This window comes from Trichechus manatus, unplaced genomic scaffold (assembly GCF_000243295.1).
Source record: "Trichechus manatus latirostris isolate Lorelei unplaced genomic scaffold, TriManLat1.0 scaffold00146, whole genome shotgun sequence".
In the NCBI taxonomy this organism is placed as follows: Eukaryota; Metazoa; Chordata; class Mammalia; order Sirenia; family Trichechidae; genus Trichechus; species Trichechus manatus.
Window position 1 is genome coordinate 5,100,639 of NW_004444082.1, and position 27,988 is coordinate 5,128,626.

Sequence of the window (27,988 nt, forward strand, 5' to 3'; positions counted from 1 at the left end):
ACTTGCTGGTGCAGGTGTGCAGGCCCTTCAGGATTCAGGGTGACACCAGCAGGCTGAGCGGGCCCATTGGTGGCAATGACTGTGTGCCCAGCCTGTACCACCTTATGCAGTCAGCCAGAAGGACTCTGAGGACAGAAAGCCACCAGGATGTGCCAGCCTTTGGGAGCTAGGGAGGAGGGATTCTGAGTCACTCACTCATGGAGGTAGTTAAAAGGCTTTCAGCCTCCCAGTCTGACAGCACAGCCCCAAAGGGCACTGGTGGAGCTATACTGCTGTGCACAGTTATGTGGCCCAGAAGGGGATAGGGCAGCGGGGAAACAACGGGGAGCCCTCAAATACTCTCTACTGAAAAAAAAAAAAAAAAAAAAAGAGATGGATTGAAAAACAAGGCCCTCATCCCTTCAGATGCCACTGTATGGATGGGACTGAATGAGTAGAAGACTAGAAGAAGCAGTGGACCCAGCACAGAAAGGACTGGGCTTCCGCTCCAACTTTGCCATTAGCTGGCTGCTGGATTTTGGATAAATCAATCCTCCTTTTTGGGGCTCCAATTTCACTATTCATGAGATGATGGAACTGGGTCCTCATACTTTTAGAGGTGCGACCTGATGAATTTTTCGTAGACTGCAGGCTGAAAGCAAACTTTCTGTGTGGGAACTGACCGTTCTAACCTATAAGTGATGTTTCCCTTCATTTCTTGGGGTAATTCTACTGTCACATCATCCCACCTTCAAAACCCACACAACCCAAAGATTCTGGGTTATTTGTAGGGTGACCAACTTCTCATCCAGATAGTTTTAAACTGAAAGGGAGAGGAGGAGATTTATAACAAGGCCCAGGCAGCAGGCCCCTGTGGCCAGGTGTACCACCTGCGGGTGTGTGACATGTGGCTCCACAAGGCACAGAGCAGTCTCCTGGGGACATATTTCAACTGACAGTCACCCCTCCCTGACTGAGAATCTCCTTAGAATGTAACTGAAATGCGTCTTACAGCAATTTAAGCTAATTTATTTCTTGGAAAGGTAAATGATATCTGAGTTCATTAAAAAAAACATTAAAAAATAAATGTGTCGTTTAACATGTGGATTTGAAGAAAGTAGTGTCTGAGAGGGATCTCCTGCACTGGGAAGCTTTCTAGGGAGGACTACTGCCTTCCCAGAAATCAGGACGGCTTCCTATAGACGCTAGCTTAGACAAAAAATGGCTGCTTGGAGATGTGGAAGTCCCTAGAAGCAGAGAAACAAGAAACATGGCTCACTCATTAAGAGCAGGGCAAACATGGAGGCTCATTTACTAATGAAAAATGGATCCCTTTTATTTAGGTTGAGGAAAAAAGCAAAATACTAAAAATCAATTTTAAAAGTGCTTGTTTTCTACCAGTAAATTTATTTATTAATTGACCATTTTATAATTCAAGGGCTATTTTTTGTTAGAAAGCAATTAATGAATTTAAGTATCTCCTACCCTACAGTTTTTGACCAAGAGTACAGTTTTATAATGGTAATCCTGGGTCAGATTTAAAGGCAGTTACTTGAATTTTTTTTTTTTAAGCTTGTCTTTCTTCTTTTTCTTCCCCCTAAGTTATGACTTGTAATATTTACCTAATATCTTAATAGACATATTGTCAGTTGTTATGCAGTAAAAAGTCATTAACACAGGAATTATGTAAGTTTCCTTTAGGATAAATTTATTTTCAGTTCACTTTCTATATTCTCATTGATTTGTCTGATTCAGAGTTCGATTCTAGAGTAGATATTCTCAAGCCTGCTCGTGTGATATTCACGAGGCTGATGAAAACCTTGAAACGTTACGGCAAACCTTTGCAAAACAGAAACAGATTTTGAATAACTGACGTATTTCAGCATTTCTCTCATTGTACAAGTTCCCCTTTTCTGAAAAATGGTTTAGTCATGAATAGGCTATGAAGTTGGTGGATTTGGAAACTTTTAGCTCTCCCAATTATTACATCCATGCACCCGTGTAACTAGCGAGCAGCATTGCTGTTCTGACTTTCACTACATCTCAGCTCCCTCTGCCTCCGCCCCACCTTCTCGCAACCCACACCCTTCACTTTTTACACATGCCCACGCCGTCTCCACTCTTCCTAAAGGATGGTCACAATAAAATAAACTAGAATAGGTAAGAGCCTGGAAGAATGGGCTAAAAAAGGATTTCCGGTTCTAGTATTAAACTAATGAAAGAGGACATCCTTCAGTTTAAACACACTGATCTGCAGACACAGAGAGAAGTGTTGTAACAAGAACACACTTAAGAAGGCTGGCAGCTTCCAAACAAGGCCGTCATCATGACTGTAAACATAAAATACAAAAAAGCAGTAACTTTTGATTTCAACAAAGTCTGTCAAAGGAGAAGACTTAAGCTCCCCTTTCAAAAATGGTGATTGTAGGATGCTTTTAAGAGACACTTACAACACTCGTCAATTAAATGATATATTAACATTTTAGTTTGTAGCTTTTGATATTACTAATGGTTTTGGAAATTAATGACTGAGAAACGTGTGAAGGGTTGGGGAGGAGAATGAAAAAGAACATTTTATAAACAAGACACATCGTTCTAATCATCAGTTATTTTATTCCAGGAATTAAGTCATCTTAAACAGAATCCCATTAGGAAATAAATGTTTTGACCTTGAAACTCTTAGAGGTATCTGTCCTAAGTGTTTCTTCTGCTCATGAAAATATGTAATAGCTGAAATACATTTACTTCTTTGGAACTTATAAATAAGCAAAGATCATTCCCAAATTAAAGGGAAAATATCTCTTTTATTATCCATCAAAGGACTTTAAATAAAAATGAGGTTTTAACAATCATATTGTTTTAGAACTTGAGATTTTATGTGTGTGTATAATATCTTTCCAGACCAATACATATGGATCAGCATCAATAATTATCAGCTAGCGGGAAAAAAAAAAAAAAGGCACAATTAGAGAAGTTCAAATATAGCCATTCAGCAACAGTTAAAAACAGTACTTCCAAACACAACATTTTTAACCACTCCTCTGCATTCAGGTTGCAATTTCAATTTCTATTTATTTTGGTTTTGGTCTCAGTAAGGTGGGCTCCTTTTCCACCCCTATTTCATCTTATAACATATTCAGTATTTGTGAAGGACAAATATTCCTCCAAGCCATTTGTGCCTTGCTTAGGATGTGAAGTGTGACTGGAAAGAAACTCGGAAGCTTTTCTGCCAGCAGCCAGAACACAGCCAGTCTGCCATCCTCCTGACAGCAGCGGCCTTGTCCCACATTCCTCCAAGACTCAAACCATCTACAGGACTACTCTTTGGAGATGAGCTTTTTGCATCTATCCCAGAATAGAGCCCAGGACCTGGCGTGTAATAGGGGCTTTTAAGCATGTTTAATGAAAAAAAATAGACACACGAGGGTCTTCGGCGACACAATTCTTTTCCTATGAAGATGGACATTATCTGTAATTCATCCAGTCTAGCTAATCAACTGAGCCAATATAATTCCTCCCCTTAAGACAGGGGCATCTGCTTCAACTTAAGAGCTAGCCCTGTACACTTGACAACAGTTATCTAGAACACCGTGATGCAAATAATTCAGAGCTTTTCTGGGGTAGGCAACACGACATGTCAGTTCTGGAATTTGGCCTGGAAGTGGGCAGAGGCAAGGAATGGCAGCAGAACACGGTGGCCACGAGCTTGCATGGGCTCTGAGGCTGAACTACCCAAGTTTGCACCCTGGGTCTGCTTTGCTAGACTTCCTAGCCATGGAACTTTGGGTAAGTTACTTCAGCTCTCTGTAACTGGACTTTGTCGTCTGTAAAATAGGAGTGATACCAGGATAAGTGGTACACCTCATAGCATTGTAAGGACACAACGAGGCTACACAGGCATAGTCGTTACTGCTGGCACACTGCCCACACCCAGTGTGCGGGTCACATGTCAGTCCTGCTCTTCACAATGCAGGGACCACAGCCCTCAGAGAAGATGACAGCTAGCAGAACCACCGCAGGAACTTCTATTAAGGACCTTACAGTAACAATTCTGAAAGGAAAAGACCTAATGGAGAAGATACTTCGCGGAGCAGCTACTTTTCAAAGGCACTAAATATGCAACCCTCGCACAAATAGCAATTCTGTGGCAGGGAAGGATCATTCTCCAATCTCTGCACTGTGCCCAGGATTCACACAGGTATTTCTAAAAGCTTGTTACTGGTATCTGCTTTTATCTGGTCCAACCTAGGGGAGGACAGTATTTCTTTTACCTTGTTGTACGCACTAGGATAGCCTCAAGAGGGTGGGATCCATGTGGTTTCCATTTATGTTCACCTCATACATTCATTCTTTTTTGCCTTTGTAAAAAGTAAATCTGCGGCTTAGATGTGATATACCTGGAGATACTGTCATGGGAATCTAGACTGTCCATCCTTCGAGCTGCCTGCAACTCCGCAGCAGCACCAGGGGGCTGGTCGATGGTGTCCAGGCCCGACTCCCGGGAAAGGTTCATGATGTGGTTCTGGTAGTACATGTGGATGCTCTCCCGAGTTGGAACGTTGCCCTGGGGAGAAGAAACAGTTCTTAGGAAGGCACGTGTGCATACGACCACATGGCATTCCCCAGGTCTCCTTTCTCATCGCAGACAGCTCTCAGTGGTCATGCACACCTTGAACGGGGGCAAACGAAGCTCGTCACATTGGAGGCTGATGTCAATCTTTTAATTAGTGGTGTCCAATAAAAACCAAAACACCTGCGGCCGCTGAGTTGATTCTGACTCATAGTGACACTATAGGACAGAGTAGAGTTGCCCCATAGGGTTTCCTAGGCTGAAATTTTTATGGAAGCAGACTGTCACATCTTTCTCCTGTGGAATGGCTGGTCCAAACTACCAACTTTTTGGTTAGCGGCTGAGCACTTAACCACTGCGCCACCAGCACTCCTTGTGGTGCGCAATAGTACTAAGTAATTCTAAACAAGAAATCTCTTGTTATACTCAGATATTTTTGCTAAATCACAGCAGCATTTCCATTATTTTTAAATAGAATCTGTAAACCATATACAACTCCATTTTGTTGCTCTACATATATCCCAAGCTTTCCCAGGAGGAGTTTCTGACCAATCTTTCCAGAGCAAACAACATTATCCTGGGTGGGATATCAGACAGCCTGCAGACCTGCAAACTCGGGTGGGAGAGGGAGTGAGGAGGGCTGCGTGTTTTGATGATTTTAATCCTGAGCATGGAATAGATTTAAATGTACCGAACAGCAAAGCGGTTATGTAAGACTCCCTGGAAAGAAAAGATTTTCTCTTATCTTCCTTGGAGTTCTGGATCTGATTTTTTAAGTCTTATAATGTCTTATAAGTCTTATAATGTGGGAAGAAGCAGAAAGAGTTCTACCAACAGTGTTACCTTTTTAATTTCTCTGGTCAGCATGCATCTTTCAATCCTCAGAACTGTGGATATATCAATATGCTCCCTTGAAATAGAGTTAAGCCAAGTAGTGAAACTATCCACTGTTGCCAGAAAGAGGACCCAGGTAAATTTCAAAATATTAAATATCCTCTTGATGATGTTATCTGGAAGGAAAGAAGCAGCAACATTTCAAAGGAATGGAACACTGTCCACACTTGTGCTCTGTGCCCAACGCTTGCCTGCCCACTTAGCAAGCGCCTGGTACTCCGAGGTGCCGCGGGGGGCGGTGCTGGAGCACAGAGCCACCTGCCGACCCTTCCACACAGGCCAGGGCAAAACCAAACCCAAACCAGGGTGCGATTTTAACCTGTAATCAGAATATCAGGCCAACTTGGTCACAAGCAGATAATAATTAGGTTTGACCAAAAGTAGAAATTGCATTCCAAGATATTTCTGTCACTGACACAGATAGAAACAGCTGTATCTATTCAGCTAACTGGGCTGTTTAATGCTTTTTATATAGGTTTCTTCTTTCCTTAAGTTATAATTGTCACTGGGAAGGATTCTATTTATGCAGTGAGACTTTGATGCTTCCCACTGCATTTGCATTTCAGTCAAAGCACCTTAAAAGCCATTTTGTAAAGAGCTCAATACAGATACTGTTTCTGTTTCAGAGCATGTCTGTATGCACCACTGAGTTATCTCCATCATAACTGTTTAACTATATTGAGCTGTGCTAACATCACAGTTTGGCATCTGGGCTCAATCTGCTCCAGATGCACAGAAAGCCCTGAGATGCCTGATGTATTTGGGAGGACCTGATTCTGGCTCTCTCCTGTAGCGGTAGCTGTGACTCGAGGGTCTGCCAAAGGCTAGCTCTGCTCAGAGCTCCATCGTGTTCATGAAGGGGTGTCCCAGTACCCTCAAGGAATTAAACATGAGCCCCTGGATTTCTGAGGAAGGTCTGAGCAGCTTCGACAGCTGAGACCTAACTCCTCTGGGGGGTCAGAACCAAACCAAGAGAGGGAAGACACCATGTTATGTAAGAGTCTGTCCCACTCATGGGTGTAAGCTGACGGTTTCTCGGCTGGGATGCCATGAACTCTGAACAGCAGGCCGTCAAATCTGTATCCCTTGGGAGTTTCTTTATTTGGCATTTTAAAATTTAGAATTATTAACTATTTCAATCACTGACTTTGATAACGGGAATAAATACTTAGTGAACATGGCAATGAAATAAGAATTGTGTTGCTGTTTATTTTAAAAACCACCACCACCAATACCAACAATAAGAAAAGCAAGTATCCCCAACCATCCCCTCCACCCAAAAAAGAATAAGAAACAAGAAAACCAGGCTCAAGTGTCACAGTAAAATCGTAATGACTTAATCTCCCTCTGCCTTGGTTTCCTCGTCTGTTAAATGGGGACGGAGTGTTTGAGGAGGGTTAAACAACATAAGTGCCTAAAGCTCTTGGTACAGTGCCTGGCAAACAACATGTACAACCTAAAATGTTAGCTGCTATCACTGTATAGAACTTGGTGCAATATTAGAATATCCAGTCCTACATATACGTGAGCCAGGTTGACGCTATGGTTCCTCAAAGGGGATCAGACAGGCCCTGTGAGTCTCATTTGTGCCAGCAGACGGCATCCGCAGAAGGGTGTGCAATGAAAATGAGCCTGAACATCTCCACTGACAAGCAATGTGCAAAAGAATTCCTGGAACGATGAGAGAGAGGCAATGGCGTGTTTATGGAACTAGAGAGACATCTCATCTAATCTGATTTGGAGGCTTTGGTTTTTGCCCTTTTTTTTTTTTTTGCATGGAGAAATCCTGACCCACCACATATTACGTGGAGCCCAGATGGCACTGTGCACGGGCTGGGAGTCAGAAGACATGGGTTCTACCCCTGGTTCTGTGACTAGTACCTGTGGACTCCTCAGCACGTCACAAACTGGCTGAGGCTTGGTTTCCTCTCCCAGAATGAGGAGGCTGGTCCAAGTTCCTCTCGTCCCTTCTCCTTTCCCCAGTTCTACTTACCTCTCATTTACTTTCTTCCTTCTATGTCCTTTAAAATAAATTGTGCCTGTATTCTGATGGCTTCCATGAGACATTTAGAATTTACTCCCTAAAATCCCCTTTCAACGCACTTGGACAGAGTAATTTACAAACCAACTCTAATCCAACATTTAATCCAACAATTTAAGGGCCAGATTTACTTATAGGAGTCACTTTGCAGTTTCATCAGAGAGGAGATTCCAAGGGAAACCCATTAGTCATATTCCAGGAGTACTACTTGATGAATTATATTCTGGGCAGCCTTACATATATGCCATCTGGGCAAATGTCATTTTATATTTCCAACAGTTTGTATTTATCTTTGATTTCTTTACCTGGCCCATCAGATTTCTTTTTGACTGGTTCATGCTCTCGGTCTTCCCATTCCACGGGACCTGCCAAGGTGTGTTCAGGAAAGAGGAGTTAAATTTCTTTTAGGTTAAACTGAATGCCAAAGCTACTCTCCTGGATTGAAAGGAATTTTATCATTAAATGTGGGACATTCTGCCTATTTTAAGAGTTTCTGGAGTAAAGTTTAAAGAAGTCATAGCTTACAGATTCTCCTTTACTCCATTTCAGAATAGGAACCATGTATATCAGGGGTCAGTAATCTATAGCCCCGGGGCCAAATCTGGCCTGCTGCCTGTTTTTAGATGGCCTGTGAAGAAGACTTGAAGCACTTACTGATGAAGATCAAAGACTACAGCCTTCAGTATGGATTACACCTCAACATTAAAGAAAACAAAATTCTCACAGCTGGATCAATAAGCAACATCCTAATAAATGGAGAAAAGATTGAAGTTGTCAAGAATCTCTTTTTACTTGGATCCACAATCAATACCCATGGAAACAACAGTCAAGAAATCAAACGACATATTGCATTGAGCAAATCTGTTGCAAAAGACCTCTTTAAAATGTTGAAAAGCAAAGACGTCACTTTGAGGATTAAGGTGCACCTGACCCAAGCCATGGTATTTTTAGTCACCTCATAAGCATGAGAAAGCTGGACAATAAATAAGAAAGACCAAAGGAGAATTGACGCCTTTGAATTGTGGTGCTGGCAAAGAATATTGAATATACCATGGGCTGCCAGAAGAATGAACAAGTCTGTCTTGGAGGAAGTACAGCTGGAGTGCTCCTTGGAAGCCAAGCAAGGATGGTGAGACTTCATCTCATGTACTTTGGACATTTAATCGGGAGGAACCAGTTGCTGGAGAAGGATATCATGCTTGGTAAGGTAGGGGGTCAGTGAAAAAGAGGAAGATGGATTGACACAGTGGCTGCAACAATGGGCTCAAACATAACAATTGTGAGGATGGCACAGGACCAGGCAGTGTTTTGTTCTGTTGTGCATAGGGTCTCTGTGAGTTGGAACTGACTCAATGGCACCTAAGAACAACAACATGAGTTCATAATGGTTTCTACATTTTTAAATAGTTGAAATAAAAGCTAAAGAATAAGAATATTCTGAGCACATGAAAAGTATATGAAATTCAAATTTTAATGTCTATCAGTAAAGTTTAATCGGCACACAACTATGCCCATTTGTCCACATATTGCCTTTGGCTTCTTTTGTACTACAATGGCACAGTGGAGTCATTGCAACAGAGATTCCATGGACTGCAAAGCTTAAAATATTTACTATTTGACCCTTTATAGAAAACGTTTGCCAACCCTTGATACATACTACAAAATTTAGATTTTGAGTATCTTGGAATAATGTTGTCACCCTAAAATGACATCATAGAATTTCATTTTATTTTTTATTCTTTTATTTCAGGCTAAGGTTTCCAGATTTAGCAAATAAAAATACAGGGCAGCCAGTTAAATTTGAATTTCAGACAAATAACACATTTTTTTAAGTATAAATATGTCCTAAGCAATATGTCCAAATTATACTTAAGCTAAAAAATTACTTGTCGTTTATCCAAAAATTCAAATGTAATTGGGCTAATGTATTTTATCTGGTAACCCTACCTAATAACATTCATGATCTCACTCCAATTAATCTTTCCAAACTTATTTTCCACTCAACTTGCTTTCTAGTGCCCTGTTTCACATCTTGTGTTGAATAGCTAAGTTGACCTTCCCTTGATTTTTCATGCACTCCCCTGTTTTCTCCTGCCAGCAGGTAAGGTGCTATTGAGGTACCTACCCCTTTTTCACAAAGCATCTCTTGATACTCCTGGCTATAAGTAATCTTTTCTTCCTCTGGTCCCACAGTATTTTGTCTATACTACTGTTTTAATGATACTTTGTCATTTCTATGTCATTAGGAAAATTTATTTCCTATCATGTCTTCCCTACTGGTTAAGCCAAAAGGCTTTAGAACTAGGCTGTCTGATATGAATTCCAGATCCATCATCTACTTAATGGCTGTGTGACCTTGAGGAAGTTACTTGAGTCACTGGGACTCCACCTCCTCATCTGTACTGTAGGGATAATGAAACACTCTGGGATTATTATGGGCATTAAATTAGTTAATGTATATCAAGCACTTACAATGTTGTTGTTAGGTGTCATCGAGTCAGTTCCGACTCATAGTGACCCTATGCACAACAGAATGAAACACTGCCTAATCCTGTGCCATCCTCAAAATTGTTATTATGCTTGAGCCCATTGTTGCAGCCACTGTGTCAATTCATCTCATTGAGGGTCTTCCTCTTTTTTGCTGACCAAGCATGATGTCTTTCTCCAGGGACTGATCCCTCCTGATAACATGTCCAAAGTATGTGAGACGTAGCCTCACCATCCTTGCTTCTCAGGAGCATTCTGGTTGTACTTCTTCCAAGACAGACTTGTTCATTCTTTTGGCAGTCCATGGTATATTCAATACTCTTCGCCAACACCCTAATTCAAAGGTGTCAGTTCTTCAGAATTCCTTATTCATCGTCCAGCTTTCGCAAGCATATGAGGCAACTGAAAACACCATGGCTTGGTTCAGGTGCACCTTAGTCCTCAAGGTGACATATTTGCTTTTCAACACTTTAAAGAGGTCTTTTGCAGTGAATTTGCCCAATGCAATGCAATGCTGCTGCTTCCATGGGTGTTGATTGTGGATCCAAGTAAAATAAAAATCCTTGACAACCTCAATCTTTTCTCCATTTATCATGATGTTGCTTACTGGTCCAGTTGTGAGGATTCTTGTTTTCTTTATGTTGAGGTGTAATCCATACTGAAGGCTGTGGTCTTTCATCTTAAACAGTAAGTGCTTCAAGTCCTCTTCACTTTCAGTAAACAAGGTTGTGTCATCTGCATAACGTAGGTTGTTAATGAGTCTTCCTCCAATCCTAATGCCATGTTCTTCATATAGTCCAGCTTCTCGGATTATTTGCTCAGCGTACAGATTGAATAGGTATGGGGAAAGGATACAACCCTGACGCACACCTTTCCTGACTTTAAACCATACGGTATCCCCTTGTTCTGTTCGAACAACTGCCTCTTGATCCATGTACAGATTCCTCATGAGCACAATTAAGTGTTCTGGAATTCCCTTTCTTCGCAATCCATAATTTGTTATGATCCACACAGTTGAATGCCTTAGCAAAGTCAATAAAACACAGGGTAAACAAACATCTTTCTGGTATTTTCTGCTTTCAGCCAGGATCCATCCAACACCAGTGATGATATATCCCTGGTTCCATGTCCTCCTCTAAATCCAGCTTGAATTTCTAGCAGTTCCTTGTCAATATACTGCTGCAGCCGCTTTTGAATGATCTTCAGCAAAATTTTGCTTGCATGTGATACTAATGATATTGTTTGATAAATTCCACATTCAGTTGGATCACCTTTCTTGGGAATAGGCATAATATGGATCTCTTCCAGTCAATTGGCCAGGTAGCTATCTTTCAAATTTCTTGGCATAGATGAGAGAGCACATACAGCATTGCATCCATTTGTTGAAACATCTCAACTGGTATTCCGTCAATTCCCAGAACCTTGTTTATCACCAATGTCTTCAGTGCAGCTTGGACTTCTTCTTTCAGTACTATCGGTTCCTGATCATATGTTACCTCCTGAAATGGTTGAACATCGACCAATTCTTTTTGGCATAGTGACTCTGTGTATTTCCTTCCATCTTCTTTTGATGCTTCCTGTGTCGTTTAATATTTTCCCGGTAGAATCCTTCAGTATTGCAACTTGATGCTTGAATTTTTTCTTCAGTTCTTTCAGCTTCAGAAATGCTGAGCATGTCCTTCCCTTTTGGTTTTCTATCTCCAGCTCTTTGCACGTCATCATAATACTTTACTTTGTCTTCTCGGGCTGCCCTTTGAAATCTTCTGTTCAGCTCTTTTACTTCATCATTTCTTCCATTTGCTTTAGATGTTCAAGAGCAAGTTTCAGAGTCTCTTCTGATATCCATTTAGGTCTTTTCTTTTTCTCTTGTCTTTTTAATGACCTCTTACTTTCTTCAGGTATGATGTCCTTGACGTCATTCCACAACTCGTCTGGTCTTCGGTCATTAGTGTTCAATGCCTCAAATCTATTCTTGAGATGGTCTCTAAATTCAGGTGGGATATACTCAAGGTTGTACTTTGGCTCTTGTGGACTTGTTCTAATTTTCTTCAGTTTCAACTTGAACTTGCATATGAGTAATTGATGGTCTGATCCGTAGTCGGCCCCTGGCGTTGTTCTAACTGATGGTATTGAGTTTTTCCATTGTCTCTATCCACAGATGTTGTCAATTTGATTCCTGGTAGTCCATCTGGCAAGGACCATGTGTATAGTCACTGTTTATGTTGGTGAAAAAAGGTATTTGCAATGAAGAAGTCACTGGCCTTGCAAAATTCAATCATGCAATCTCTGGCATCGTTTCTGTCACCAAGGCCATATTTTCCAACTACTGATGCTTCTTCTTTGTTTCCAACTTTCTCACTCCGATCACCAGTAATTATCAGTGCATCCTGATTGCATGTTCGATCAATTTCAGGCTGCAGAAGTTGGTAAGAATCTTCAATTTCTTCATCTTTGACCTTAGTGGTTGGTGCGTAAATTTGAATAATAGTCATATTAACTGGTCTTCCTTGTAGGTGTATGGATATTATCCTATCACTGACAGTGCTGTACTTCAGAAGAGATCTTGAAAAGTTCTTTTTGATGATGAATGCAACTCCATTCCTCTTCAAGTTGCCATTCCCTGCATAGTAGATTGTCCGATTCAAAATGACCAGTACCAGTCCATTTCAGCTTACTAATGCCTAGGATATCAATCTTTATGTGTTCCATTTCATTTCTGACGCTTTCCAATTTTCCTAGATTCATACTTTGTACATTCCAGGTTCTGATTATTAATGAATGTTTGCAGTTGTTTCTTCTCATTTTGACTCTTGCCACCTCAGCAAATGAAAGTCCTGAAAGCTTGACTCCATCCACGTCATTAAGGTCAACTCTACTTTGAGGAGGCAGCTCTTCCCCAGTTGTATTTTGAATGCCTTCCAATCTGAGGGGCTCATCTTTTGGCACTATATCAGACAGTGTTCCGCTGCTATTCATAAGGTTTTCACTGGCTACTTCTTTTCAGAAGTAGACCGCCGGGTCCTTCTTCCTAGTCTATCTTAGTCTGGAAGCTCAGCTGAAACCTGTCTGCCATGGGTAACCCTGCTGGTAATTGAATACCAGTGGCATAGCTTCCAGTATCACAGCAACACACTTGCCCCCATAGTATGACAAACTGGCAGACGTGTGGGGGCACTTACAATAGCACCTAGCATTTCATAAGGACAGAGTCTGTATGCTTCATGTGTCTGTAAGAGACCTAGAAGAGACCTCTTGCACCAAGAAGGTATGGGAATTTTATTTCAGGCTCCAGTATTTTAAAATCATTGCTGACCATTGTCTTTGGTTTATAGGAAAACAATGGTGCATCTCCATATGATACAAAGTAATGAGATGTTATTGAGATGACTAAGGGACACATTTTTAGAACTGGTCAAATACTTTTGAAAGAACGAATGTCTCAGAAAAGCAAAGACAATTTTGAAAACAAAAAAAAGGGTACTGAGGGGAGTTTGTCTTACTAAATATTAAAACTGACTCTACAATTACTGGGCTCAAAAGCATACAGCACTGGCCCAGAACCAGACAACAGAAGAGTAGTTTAGGGCACAGAGTCCAGAAATACACCTAAGAATCAACAGAAGCTTAAAGTTGACAGAAGTAGCATCTGATTTCAATAGAAAAATGAAGACTAATGTAATAAATAGGGACAGCATACCGTATCTTTACAAAACAACACGTGTCTTCTACATTTGTTTGTCAACTGCTCCCTGCTCGCACCAGGTATTCTTGTAAGCATGCTATGCTATTTTTTTTTTTATAGCAACATGTAAACAAAAATCAGCATAGTGGTGCTTAGGAAAATACCTCATGGAGGGAGGAAGGGTTGGCCATCAAACGTAGAAGCTGCATGGTATTTGTGAAAATTACAGTAATTGCCTATCCATCTAAAAGTAAACAACATTAGCTCTCTCCTTCATAGCATAATAAAAAATTCAAGATGTAAATAAAATTAGAAGGTATTAGAGGAAAACATTTGCAGAATATTCGGGGGGAGGGACTTTCTTAAGCAAAATGGAAACCTAGAAAGTGCAAAGAGAAATTTAGACCTATTATCAGAAAGAATTAAAAATTGTTTAGGTAACATCTACTATAAACTAAATCAAAAGGTAAGTATTACATTGGAAAAAATATTTGTAACACACGAAAAAAGGATAACATCTGTAATATATACATAGCCCCTAAATTAATAAGAAAAAAAAAACAACTCAATAGAATAACATTATGAAAAAGTGATACAAATGTTTAAATCTTAGAACTGGAAATATATATTACCAAGAAAATATAAAATAAAAAATGCTCAGCTCATAAATTAGGAAAATTCAAATGAAAATAAAAGTCACTGTCATTCCTCAGAAACACAACAAAAATCAGTAATAACCTGCATATAAAGCTACAGGAAAATGGACACATCTGTACCTTGCTTGTAGGAGTATAAATTACTAAACCTTTTGGGGGAAATATCTATTAAAGTAAAAGTAGACACACCCTTTAATTCAGAAATCCCCCTTTTGATAATCTATCCTATGGAAAGTGCATGTTTTCTTGACTGTTCGCTGTACATTTAAACACGCACACATATATGTACCACTTTATTTAAATATTTGTATAACAAAACACAAACTCATTGCTGTTGAGTTGATTCCGACTCATAGCAACCCTATAGGACAGAGTAGAACTGCCCCATAGGGTTTCCAAGGAGCAGCTGCTGGATTCAAACTGCCGACCTTTTGGTTAGCTGCTGAGCTCTTAACCACTGTGCCACCAGGGCTCCAAAATATTTGTATAAGGATATCTATTATAGCATTGTTCACCATAACAAAAATCTAGAAGCAACATTTATATCCATTAGTGATAGAATAGTTGAATAAATTATGCATATCCTTATTATAGAATATTTTGCAGCTATTAAAAAAGAGTTATATAGTTTTATAAATACTTAATTGGAGAAACTTTCACGGTACATTGTTAATGAAAGAGCAAGAGTAATTTGTATAGCATGAGCTCATTTTTGAAAGCAACTAAACAAATAAAAGAAAAAAGGAGTGGAAGTGAACACAACATAACTATTAGGATTTGGTACCTAGAGGATAGGGTTTGAGGGGATTACCTATCTACCTCTTTACTGCTTGAATGGCTACATTGAGTGTGTATTAATTTCATCTTTTTAAGCTAATAAAGTAAAAATAAAGTTGCCAAGAGGTGTGTGTGTGTGGGAGGGGAGAGCACAGAATGTTCAAAAAGGAAACAGGTTCTGCAGTTAGAGCCCCATTAAAAATTATTTTGTTTTTATTTTCCGATGCAGTTTTAATTTCATAAGAAACCACACATTTTTTTTGTAAAGAACCAAAATGTAAGAGATGAACCTAAGGTCCCCTTTGATCATACCACTCAATCTCAGTCTCTCCACACCTCCACAGGTAACTACTGTTATTAAATTGCTAAATAACCTTCCTGATCTTTCGCTTGCATTATATGTACTCATTAAAAATGCATGATATTGTCTTGAGGTACTTTTGTTCCATTTCATAAATGGTTTCAGCTTGCAACTTGATTTTTTTTTCACTCAACAATATCAGGAATTGGTCTCCATGTCAGTTCAAAGAGATCTATCTCATTTTTAAACTACTGAATAGTATTCCATAATACGTTGGTGACATAATTTATTTGACTCTTATTCTTTATGTGGATAGTAAGGATGTTTCCAAATTTTTGTTACTAACAATGGTTGATGAATATTCTTAGGGATGTGTCCTTGTACACATGCGTAAACAGTGCTTCAGGCTAAACTATGTACCTAGAAGTGGAACTGATCCGTAGTGGGATGTGTACGGTTGAAATTTTAATAGATATTGACATCTTGACCTTCAAGTGGATACACTGCTCGACACGAGCATTCATAGTGTGTTCATGTACTTCATTTCCCACAACCTCCCGAACATGTAATGTTATGTTTAGGTTTCTGCCAATCTGATAGGTAAAAATCAGTATGTAAAATATGGGATTTGTGTTTCCCAGGCTGAGCACCATTTCTGTTCTCTTGCCTGTGAATTTCCTTTTCATATCCTTTTACCTATTGGGCTGAATTTTTCTTTTACTGAATTTTAGGAGTTTTTTGTATATCCAGAATACTAATCTTCAGTCTGATATATGTGATGAAAGTATTTTCCCTGAGTGTGCCACTTGTACTGTAACTCTGCTTTTGGTGTGTATTACTGTCATTTAGAACTTTTTTCCCCCCTTATAAAATTTTTCATATCATATGTTCTCAAATGTATTGGTATAATGTTGACTACAGTATTCTTTTACAATTTATAAAATTTCTTCTGTATTTGCAGTTGTTTCGTTTTTTATCCCTGAGTATTGTTTAAGTGTGTTTTCCTTCATCAAACTGCAAACGTTTTTTATTGGCTTTTTCCCAAGAACAGCTTTTAATCTTATCTTTTACTTATTGCATCCCCACCAAGCTTCTGTCCCCGGCAACTCTTCCTTCTTCTCTGAGGGCCGCAGAGCAGGGGGCGCTGGCCAGGCTTGCGGCCCACCAGCAGTACTCACCCTCCCCAGATCCCGTCCTCCGCCGTTTCTGTTCTTCTCGGGCAGACCTTTTTTTCTCTTTGCGTCTCTGTCGGAGGGCTGTTTTAGGATCAGTTATCCAGGCTTGATAAACAAACTAAAGGGAGTACATTGAATTATTTTCTGGCTTTTTAACAATTTGAAATGAAAAGAAAAGGGACCTACATCTGAAAACACTCAAGGGCAATCTTCCTGACCTTTGGAAATAATTTTTTCTCCTAACACAAGCTAGCTATTCCTTTCCCACCTCAATATGTTGAGCTGACTTCCACTAATTTCACTATCATGAGCTAAAACATGGAAACAAACATTTTGGGAATAGATTTTGTTTGGTAGTTACCATACACAACCATGAAATAAACTGGGTATAACCATTTCTCCCCAATACTGTCACCATCTGTGACAATTAGTTACTGATTCATTTGCATTACACATATTATAAATAAGCTGGAAGCCTACGTATTATTAGAGTAATTTTCTCCCATCATAAATAAACTCTGATAAAAAACAAAACATTGTTAATAGTCTTATTCACTTTGGGTAAATAGTTCTGCACATCTGATACTCTCCGCTGTGAATAACAGCTGAATATTACCAGCAACACGAGAAAGGGCTTTGGATTAGTGTTTTAAGGGGAAAAAACATAGTATTTTAATGTTTTCTTCCAACAACACCAAGAAAGTAAGCACTAGTGACTGAAAGAGTGAAGTAGTTATTCCAGAATAGTAGGGAAGGAAAACTGCAGTGCTTTGGGGTGCCTTTTGTCATTTTCGTTCAAAAGCTGAAAACAGTCATAGTTAAGATTATACGGTAACCAATAACCACAATAGAGCAATTGTGAACAGCCCACCCAGCCACAGTCTCCCGAGTCATGCAGAAGATACAAGAAGAAAACCTTGGTTCAGAGTCAGCCACCGACATCATCAAGCCAGGCAGACATGCCCCTCATGCACCCACAGACACACCTGGGTCTCAGGGAAGCTGGGTTTTCCATTATGATGATAAAGCTACATGAATGTTTTGTTGGGGCTCTTGTAAACCCAGACACTTTTATTTTATTCTATATTATTTTCAGATTTCTGAAATCTTTGAAAAACACAGCATAAGCAAACCATTGGTATTGTGATAGCAATAGAAAATAAAGAAGGATTCAACTTTCCATATATGGAAATGTGACGGTCATAGGTTACTAAGGAAGAACATTTAGTTTTCCTCACTGCTAGAAATCTGCATCTTAGGGGCAAATAACGCAAATGCAACATTTTGTATTGTTTCCAAATAACAAATCCAAGAGGCAAAAATTATCCTATTTTATGACAAAAACATGTTTAAAAATGAGAAATAAACTGGAATTTGAAGGAGAAGGGCCGACTAAAGGAATTTATAGTAGACGTTTATTGAGCACGTTAACTGGGAATTCTATTAAGACTATCTCTGAGGTTTAGTACATTAATAAGCAAGCTTGCGTCACTGGTTCTTTTAAAAGAACCTGAATTATTAATCTGAAGAAATTTTCAGGCTAAGAGTAACATACAGTAATATTTCCTTAAAAAGAGTATTATTACAATATTGTTTTTAGATAATACAAGAATCCTAAAAATAGAAAACAAAACAAAACCCTCAGGATTTGTGAATGTACTAGGGCACCCAGGTTGGAGGAATTCTTTTGATCTGGAGAAAATGAAACCTCTAACAGGAAGAGAGAAGGAGAGAGGAGGGTGTTAACATGGACTGGAGAAGTCTCCAAGGAAGGTGCATACCATTAGCATGCTGAAATACTGAAGAGAACTCCTGGTTCTACATAAACCAGTAACCAGTCGCCAATGAGTTGACTCCGACTTCTGGCGACCCCATGTGTGTCAGATTAAAACTGCTCCACAGGGTTTTTAATGGCTGATTTTTAAGAAGTAGATCACCAAGCCTTTCCTTTGAGGTGCCTCTGGGTGGACTTGAGCCTCCAACCTTTCGGTTAGCAGCTGTTTACACCACCCAGACTCCTGGTTCTACAGAAGACACCTAAATTATGAAACCTATCCTTGCTTTCTCACTGAGATGAGAAGCAGATAAGAGCGAAAGCAGAGAGGGGAGGGAACCATACGATAATTTCTTGTTAGTAGGTGAATTCTCTTAGTGATGATGTTTGAAATACAAATATTTTATAGTTCTAGGAACTTCTGCTAGAGGGTCCATTTTGCTTCAGTCTGACTGTGATAGGAAAACACTGATAAAGAATGGGGAGGAAATTCTTACTGAGTAAAGAAGGGGAAGTTTCTTAGGGAAACGTACCAATTTTTACTTTGTCGCTGTAAATTTTATCCCACCTGATAGAAAATGGGATTCATTTTATGAAAATTTATTATGCAAAAATACATTTATTCTTTAAAATAAGGGAGAGCTTTATTGAAGTGGATATCCTTTGCTGAAATAGGTAAGTTTTCATCATCTGTTCTGGACCTTCTTTATGTTGTATATGAGGAGATGATTTGTTTTAAAGATGGGGAATAGTTCTGCTGCAGTATTTCATTTAAATACATTCTGAAATATGAATTGAGGGACTGGTGTGGTCATATAAAAGAACAGTTGAGAAAAAGGGTTGCAGGGAGATAGCAGTATTAAGTGTTCACAGTGAGTATTAAACTCCTGGCAGGTTAAAAACGCAACTCTGCTCATCAAATGAGAGCCCATAGTCTCACTTCACATGGGAGCTGGAGAAAAATGCAGAATCTCGACCTGCTGAATCAGTATCTGCTTTTAAATCAAGTCCCCAGGGAAAACGTGAGAAGCACTGGTCTAGCTCCCTATCCTAACCATTTGTTTAACACTGGAGGAGCATAAGGACAAAAAGGTTAAGTCCCAGACTGAGTTCAGGAGAAACAGCTTTCTATAAAATATAAGAACAGTAATTAATTAATAATTTTCCGTAATGGATTGCACAGGTAGCTCAATAATTTGTTGTACCTTAGATTAATTACCAAACAATTGTTAACACTTTATTCAAAAGAACGTCACTGATTACATGGGAGTTAGGAGCTAAACGGACTGTAGACAGCAAAAGAACTGTCTAGACAGGGACTTGACTAAATTCAGAATAGGAAATGGAAGGTCCAAGCCAGGAAGATGAAGACCCAATGGAAGCCAAAAATGAGATGGGGCAAAATGAGCCTTTTATTTGCTTATCCCGAAATTTACCAGCTTTCTGAGAAAAATTATTTCACTTTTACTCATCATAACTGATGCATGCAACCAGATGTGACCCTTTTAAAACAAGATGTGACTTAGGCAAAACTATGAGAGGACAGAAAGTACATGTGTATCTGCATTTTCTCTTCCTATTTTTTGATAGTCTGTGGCATCAACTTTAAAACAAGAGACAGATAATAAAAAAAAATTTGGCTTTTAAGAACTCCTTTTGAAAGGTCTGCCTAATTTTTAAAATTCTTATAATTCCTTCACTGTATACTGTATAGAGCAGGGAAAATGCAGATGGAGGGCAACGGGGTATGTTTGCCTAAAGTTCCATGGAGCGGAGAGTCACACACTACCCATCAGTAAAACATCAAATACCTTTGCAGCTCTGATTAAATACTGAAGAATAGTTTTGGGAAGTTTAATGACAGACTTTGGCAAGGCTAAAATGGCTGATGCAAACTTCCCAATAGCTCTCTACAAAGAAGGACAAAGCAAGAATAATTAGTAGAAAAAACCAAAAACTAATAATTTAATACATGACGTCTATATGAGTTTATCTCTACAATTATATCGACTGGGTTAAAATGTGCCAATCACTGAAGCTAGGATAAAATGTGCTTTGCTTGTAAGTTAGGAATAAGGAAAATATCTAATCAGTGCATGTAACCCATAAAAAAATGGTGAAGATGTTCGTGTTCTTTCCCTTGCTGCGTGATGAATAATGGTTAGAAATACACCTCATCAGAATAAAAATAAACAAGTGACTCATTAGTACTAGACAAGGTATCGGCACACATGCACACAAACACGCTTATCAGGAAATACACAGGTAGCAATGGGGCCAGTAAGAAAGCAACAGAGCAAAGTATCTCCGTGATAACTCAGTTCTTCCGTTTCATTGGGAGGATGGAGATGGCTGTAACTGGCCAGCTTGAAATGACCTGGCCATCATCCTGGCAATGGCCTTAGCATGGGCACAAGCAACACCAAGCTCCCACATTATGTGACTTTGATGGATGTCATTCTGTGTGCCTTGTAGTTTAACAAGAGGTTATGGGAAATCACAGTCCTAGAGTGTCTCCTTCATAGAAGACATTTTCATCCTATGTGTAGCTCTAAAGACAAAGCCTCATCTTTAATAAGCACTGATTATACATTCACCAGACAGACTATACGAGGCTGGCGAACTACACAGCTGAGAAAAATGCAGCAGGCTCTGAAAAAGAAAGGCAGTTAAACTGGAACAATCAGAACTATGCTAGACATTTTTATACTTAAATAAACTCTAAAACCTTCAGAAATAAAAATGAAACTGATTTTCAAATTCTGAAGCTACATTTAAAAGATAATTTGTCTTATCCCAAAATGAAAGTATTTTAATAAAAATAAAAATTATTTTATCACATACTGAAACATAAGTCCATTCAAGCAATACAAAGCAATGCCAGAGAAAAGAAGTCTTCTTCACCCCCTCCTTGCAACAAGAAAATAAAGTTCACCCGAGGAAGCTTTGTTTTCCATTTGTAGCATCAGAACATTTGTTGATGCAGGTGAATGAAGACTGGGCCAACCCACAGCTTTTGCAGGCCAGTATGGCGGCAATGCTGAGAGCAAGCAGTGCTACAGTTGAGTTAGACATAGCAATGTCAGGTGGGAAGTACAAGCTTCTGGGAGCTAGAGCACACAGGAATAAGGCCGTAGAGACCCAGATCTGAAATCAAGGTCTGTCAGTAAGAAAACTCGGCTGGCTTGCACAGGACATTATTTTCCCCAGCGCCGCAATTACCTGGAACGCTGACCTTCTTGGAGGTTCTTCCTCTTCTTTTTTTAATTCTTCCTCCTCTTCCTCTTCACTATCCGTTTCAAACAAATAATAATCTCCACTTCTGACCACTAAGCAAAACAGAATATTTACTTATTTCTTGAAAGGGATATGAGATAATTGGGGCCTTAGTAATGAAATGACCCCTTAAGATATACAAATTGTCCATAAAGGGACCACAGCAAGAGATGCTGGCAGTGAGGAAGAAACAGGAGATGAACAGAACTCATTTCAGGCTGACACTGCGTGGAGCTGCCGTGATTTGGTCCACCGAGTACGAGGCCTTGTCTATGCCACAAACATGAATTAGCCACTCCAACCACTATCTTCTCCCAACCTTGTAAATTTTACACAGAGAAGTCAGATCAGCTCTGCAGCAACCAGCTTGGTTACCCAGATGGCCAAAATAACAGAAACAATGGTTTCAGAGTTCAGCAGTTTTGGTCCTTTAGACAAGGCCAAAGTGAAGTGGAGGATCTGTCATTATTCCAACAGGCCCAAGGGGCTACAGGGCAATCAGGATGACTGGGGACCAAGAACTGATGTCACCAACCTCCTACTTCACTTTATACTGTGCAGACCTGGCTTTTCCACATGTTAACTCAGGGGAATAACAGAGATGGCAATACATTTGAAGGAGGTGTAAAAAATAACATATTGCCACGAGCAGGAAATGGGCAGCTAACATTAAAAAATATAGAAAATGTACAACTGGGGATTTCCACACATCGCCATTGGAACAGACTGAGGCATGGCAGACCTGTCCACAGGGTTTAGCACTGTTTGTCTTCTGGACAACAAGGAGCACCTCATAAAAAAACAAAAACAAAAAACATCACCACTGAGTCAATTCTGACTCATAGTGACCCTATAGGACAGAGTAGAACTGGCCCACAGGGTTTCCAAGGCTATAATCTTTATGGAAGCAGACCGCCACATCTTTCTCCCGCAGAACAGCTGGTGGGTTTGAACCACCGACCTTTCGGTTAGTAGCTGAGAATTTAACCACTGTGCCACCAGGGCTCCTCATAGCTTATTTTCATTGGAGGAGAACTATACTGGCCACAAGACATACAGCACAAACATTATGGACTGTCTTTGCCTCGTTTGACATTTGCCTGCAAGAACATGTTGCTTGTGGTAAGATTCTGGAGCAGAGAAAGCTGACATGTCCCGAGATTTGAAGAAATTTGAGAAATTAAATCTTTCTCAGTTTGATGATAATTATTTTAAGTTCATCAGAGAAAAGAGACCAAGTATATACATGTCTGATGCTACAATAACTGCACCATCATTGCAGGAAAACATTAATAATTTCAAATTATATTCAGGTTTTCAAATGCTGAGACAGTTTTGGATGACACAACATGACGTCTTAAGTTATGTTTTGGACTCACACGTTGTAAGGTAATGGGAAACCTTGGCTTGTTTACAATTAGCTGCTTGAGTGTTACTAGACATGGTCAAAAGCAAAGTGCTCTTGCCCATGATTTCAGCCGAATCTGAAGCCTCCATTCATGAAGATGCAGAGTGAATGAATTGGGCCTTATATCCTTGAACAGAAGCACTGTAATTTGTGATTTTTATTTTGGAGAAAGAACCAGGCTCACAATAACGGGCCCAGGCCTGAGGAAATAAGTGCAATACAACGTAAGGTAAGAATAAGCAGAACAAACCAAAGTCACAGCATTACATCTGACAGTGAGGAAGACCGTGAAAGTACTGCCTCATGTAAGCTGAGAGATTCGCAGGAAAGTTACAGAGACTCTACGTCACATGGTCATTTGGGAAAGACAGAGTATTATAAGACTGAGCATTTCACCCTCATTATAGGCTCAAAAATCAAGAATAGCTTAAACTGTATTCAATCATACCTTCTATAACTTCTATCCATAGGGACACAGGGAACCCAAGCAGTTTTGATTTCAAGCAGTCATAACATCGATTTTTATCATTAAAAAGTCGCCAATTTGTAGGTATATAAGTGGAATTAACACACACATACAAGGAAATGTTCCTTTATAACGTGTTCCTGAAATAAAACTAGGAAAACACTAAAGAATACTTTCTTTAGTGTTATCTTGGATGATTTTAAGAAAAGCTATCACACACACGTTTGTGACTGCAGAGACATCCTCTCACTACCTTACGTCCATATATATGTTATGGGTGTCGGTGCTATTGCTGAACCACTGAGCATGACATTAACTTCTGAAATCCTACCACTCGTATCCCCAGAAACGTGGCCCTTTATTTCATGTACTTAACAATAAAGTGAGGCTTGGCGTTGGTTTAGGGTGTACTGAATTGCTATGAAGACATATGACTCTGGAATGGAAGGTATCATTGAACAGCAATAATGCAATCATATGTGTATACATAGGCATGGAATGGGAAGTGTGTCACCCACAGACTTTACTAAGATCTTCACTGTTTACCAATAACACCAATAATATAACAATATGTTTATATTGTCATCAGATATAGATATTTCAACTGCACTTATTTTTACACTTAGTATCTCTAAGAAATATCTATTTGAAAGCCTGAAACTCAATAGATCAGGATACAGTGCTTCCAGATATAAAGATAAGCTTTGGTACTCATCATAGTCTAAAAACTAAGCCACATAGTCTTTCCTCGTGAGCTTATAAAAGAAAGTAGGCTTTGCGGAAAGATTTTAACACCACTTGCAGAATCTGATTCCCAACTATGACACACACACACTCCTGCATTATTGCACCACAGGTATTGTAACAAGGCACATCTCATTTAACACCAGTTTTCAAGAACTTGATATAATGAGGGTGAAATGAATCAGAAAATTTAAAGTCGATAACCTTCACCAATAGTTCTTTAAATTATTACCAACTTGTAAGATGATTATCAAAGACTGTATCCAATTCCTTCCAAAATGTGACATTTCAATGAGAAAAGGAAAGAACCGTAATTGCAATGGAATTTGACCCCAGGTGAGATGACAAAACATTCAATATGACAAAGTTTAGAAATGGATAGGTCTCTCTCAACCGGCAAAGGGCCCTCTAACGCAGAAGGAGAGGCACAGTTTACTTGTGACTTGATAGAAATCAGCATATGGTCCACTATGTTATTAGACTGTTAGCATGACTAACAAACAAGCCAATGAACAAGAGGTAAGACAGCCACAGAATTTCAACCAGAATCTTTGTCTTTTGATTTGGACAAAGAACTAAATAAAACACATTTCGTTTATAACTCATAGATTCTTTCTGACATAATGCTGAAATTCAATCTTTGGAATCAAATTTAATTACGTCCAAATACACTGAGCAGATTTCAAACACTGCTTCACTAAATTAGCTTGCTGATTTTAGAAAATTATTTCTTGGGTGAAAGAGGCCAATATCAGATCTATGTGACACTAAGAATTAGGTATGGGGAAAAATTCTGATATATTTGACTTTCTAGTGGTTCTGAATATTCTATTAGCAGAGCCCATCACATCAACATGTGACTTTATGGGCCTTGGTGATATTCTCTGTCTGATTAGATTAGCTACAGATATAGAGATGTATGAAATACAAGACTGAAGACATTGTAAGTCATTCAAAATAATGAATCACTATTCAATATTCTAACAAATTTAAGGAGGACTAGATTGAAATGGGCCATTCTATTATTATGCCATTGTTCAACAGTGTGACATTTCCTTGGCTAAGAAAGACAAACACAGCTGCTGACTTGCGTAAGTCCTCACTCAGTGTCCGGATCAGAAGGGATGCACACTACATTCTACGTGGCTATCAAGCTCTGCTTTTCAAAAAGAGTTTCCTGATCTTTGTTTTTTAATTGGCTATCACCAGGCAGCAGATGGCTGTGCAGCTGTGACACGTGCCGGGCACTGGAATTCTGAGTGTAGCGTCAGAGCCTTTTAGAAATTGGGGAGGAGGCAGAGTGAGAGAGTAAATGCATCTAAGTCATCCTCATCTTTATATGCCAGAAACCGTAAATGCAAATAAAATCAAAGCTCTGGGAAAGGGGGCGGGGGGTGGCGGCTCATTGGCATTGACACCAAGAGCCTTACAAAGAGGGTCACGAACGCTTTTGAACATAATAATTATTGTTAAATCAGAATCCGAGGAGAAGTGAAAACTCATTTTTCATAAAGGCTTTTAGCCATAAGCAAATGAATATCAGCAGAGCTCTAGACCTCAGAATTAGATAATAAAATCGTCAATTCTCCTTCCCTTGATGAGCCCATAAATGGTGCTCAAGAGTTCTTAAGCTACATGTTTAGCTTTCTTTAGCCAGAATCTGTCCACAGAGCTCAGAGAACCATTTGCATCACAATTTCCCACACTCAGACCCCCATCAAGTCACAAGGATCAAACCATGCACAGAACACACAGTCCTGAGGATGCCTGAATTCTGGTCAAGGATATAAGGGTTAAAGTCGATGAAATCGTAAGAGGATCGCGGAAACCTACTGGAAGCATGATCAACCCAAGGCCGCCACCACTGCTTTTTTTTGCCCTTGGCTTTCTGTTTGTCTGCTTCTCCTAAAATAAAATATGTCCAAATATTAATTCTTACAAAGTGAGAAAACAAATTTTGAAAACCACGCTTTAACAACTCAATTGTCAAATCTAGATCAATTGTACATCAGAGGTCAGGAAAAGGAACTATACTGAATCTGTAAAGTATGCACGTATTAACAGTTGATTTCACAAGGTAAATACTAATTGTTATTAAACAGTATGCCACATTTTCACTTTCACTTAGCAACTGAGGGCATATAAAGAAGTATAAAAAAGAAGGGATTTCCTGTCAATGCATCTCACACTGACTTTTCTATAGAATTAACTGAAAAGAATCACCCCCCAAATTTAACGTAACAATTTAGTGGCAACTAATTTGTTAAAATGCATACCTTCCAATAACCAGAAAATTTGCTTATAACCATTTTAATAAATGGCTGGGAAATATAAATTCACTGGTGATTGGCAGGTACTATGTATGTACTGAAAAAAAAATCATACATTATTTCTCTATTCCCTTCAAACAGAAAAGCATGCAAACATCTATAAAAAGACCTCTTAAACTCTAATTAGATATAACAAATATATAATTAGATATAATAAACATAAATTCATGTTAGGTTTCATTAGAATAGGCAATAACTGAATGACACTTTAACTACCAATATTTAGATACCACATAAAACAGGCATACATATTTCATTTTTGTATGAAATTTATAAAAGACAATCGTAGACTGTATATCTGAAATATCTTCGTTAAAGGAATAAATTAGGCAAAGACATGCTAATTTATCTCCGAAACAGGTGTCTGTGAAACAGAAACTAGATTATGGGCACGTTAAAGCTGTCTCAGTGAAGAGCAGATACTCTAAAAGTCATTCACTCGTCAGATGTGTACTTTATAAAACAAACTCATCTCGCTCACAGTGGGAAGGTAACAACTGCTGAGTTAAAAAAAGGACATTGCTAACACTGGCAGAATGATGAGAAACCTGGTCTTACAGTCCTACCCAATATCATGCTATCGTCACTGTTAGAGGACTTGAGGTAGAGACAAAGCTTGGACGTACTTTCATCATCCTCTTCAGAGAGCTTTTGGGTATCCTGGCCTTCTCCCGACTCCTGGGTCAAGCTCAGCATTCTCTCTTTACCCTTTTTGTATTTCTGTTGCCTGGCCTTGATGCGATCCATCCTACAAAAGCAAATAGCATCAGCAACGCCAAGAACACCACGCAGAGTTATCATGAGGTCAGTGCTTCGGGCTTACGCTATTATGTATTGAGCTGGAATCGTGGACAAAGTAGTCAATTACTCGAGAATTGTGAAAGTGTTGCTTATTAGCAACAAGAATCTCCTTGCTTCTTAAAAAACATGTCCATCTTAAATGGCAGCACACGGGTACTAGTCTTAATAATACGATCAATAGAAATTGCCACGCTAAAGTTCAATATGTAAATACTTCACGTCCACTCACACTTTGTATCCTAGCCATTCTGAACATGGCGTATTATGAAATATAAGTCCTTTATCAAGTTTTGCATTCTTAAACAAATGGAAAAATTCAGTTAAGCGACTTACAATAACAGGTCTCACTTATGAAAAATTAGGAACACACTCTAAATGTGGGTCCAAATTTCTTATTCCTCTACACCTGACTTAGATAGTTAGAAATAGCAACAGTCACCCCATATTGTACTGGCATTATATTTCTTTATAGGACTCATCACTTTGATTATGAAGATAACCACACCACTGAATAGTTCAATTTATCCTGGCAAACATTTCTGTGTGGGGAAAAGCTGGTAAATGGGGTCAGGATGGAATGAAGCTACCCTGGCAAATTTGAGGAGTTTTCCTGGTGGTTTGAGGGGG

The 27,988-nt window shown here is 39.2% G+C and overlaps 1 protein-coding gene across 1 annotated transcript in view; it reads right to left on the reverse strand.

Annotated features, from left to right (window-relative positions):
* The window catches only part of PIEZO2 (piezo type mechanosensitive ion channel component 2), a 680,804-nt gene that overhangs the window by 51,489 nt on the left and 601,327 nt on the right, over window positions 1-27,988 (reverse strand). Inside the window, exons 27-33 of the mRNA XM_012558213.2 lie at window positions 27,187-27,308; window positions 26,064-26,135; window positions 21,559-21,665; window positions 16,566-16,680; window positions 7,790-7,849; window positions 5,393-5,559; window positions 4,377-4,543 (exon numbers count right to left, since the gene is read on the reverse strand). Coding sequence (XP_012413667.1) covers window positions 4,377-4,543; window positions 5,393-5,559; window positions 7,790-7,849; window positions 16,566-16,680; window positions 21,559-21,665; window positions 26,064-26,135; window positions 27,187-27,308 — 810 coding nt within the window. The remainder of the gene's footprint in view (window positions 1-4,376; window positions 4,544-5,392; window positions 5,560-7,789; window positions 7,850-16,565; window positions 16,681-21,558; window positions 21,666-26,063; window positions 26,136-27,186; window positions 27,309-27,988) is intronic.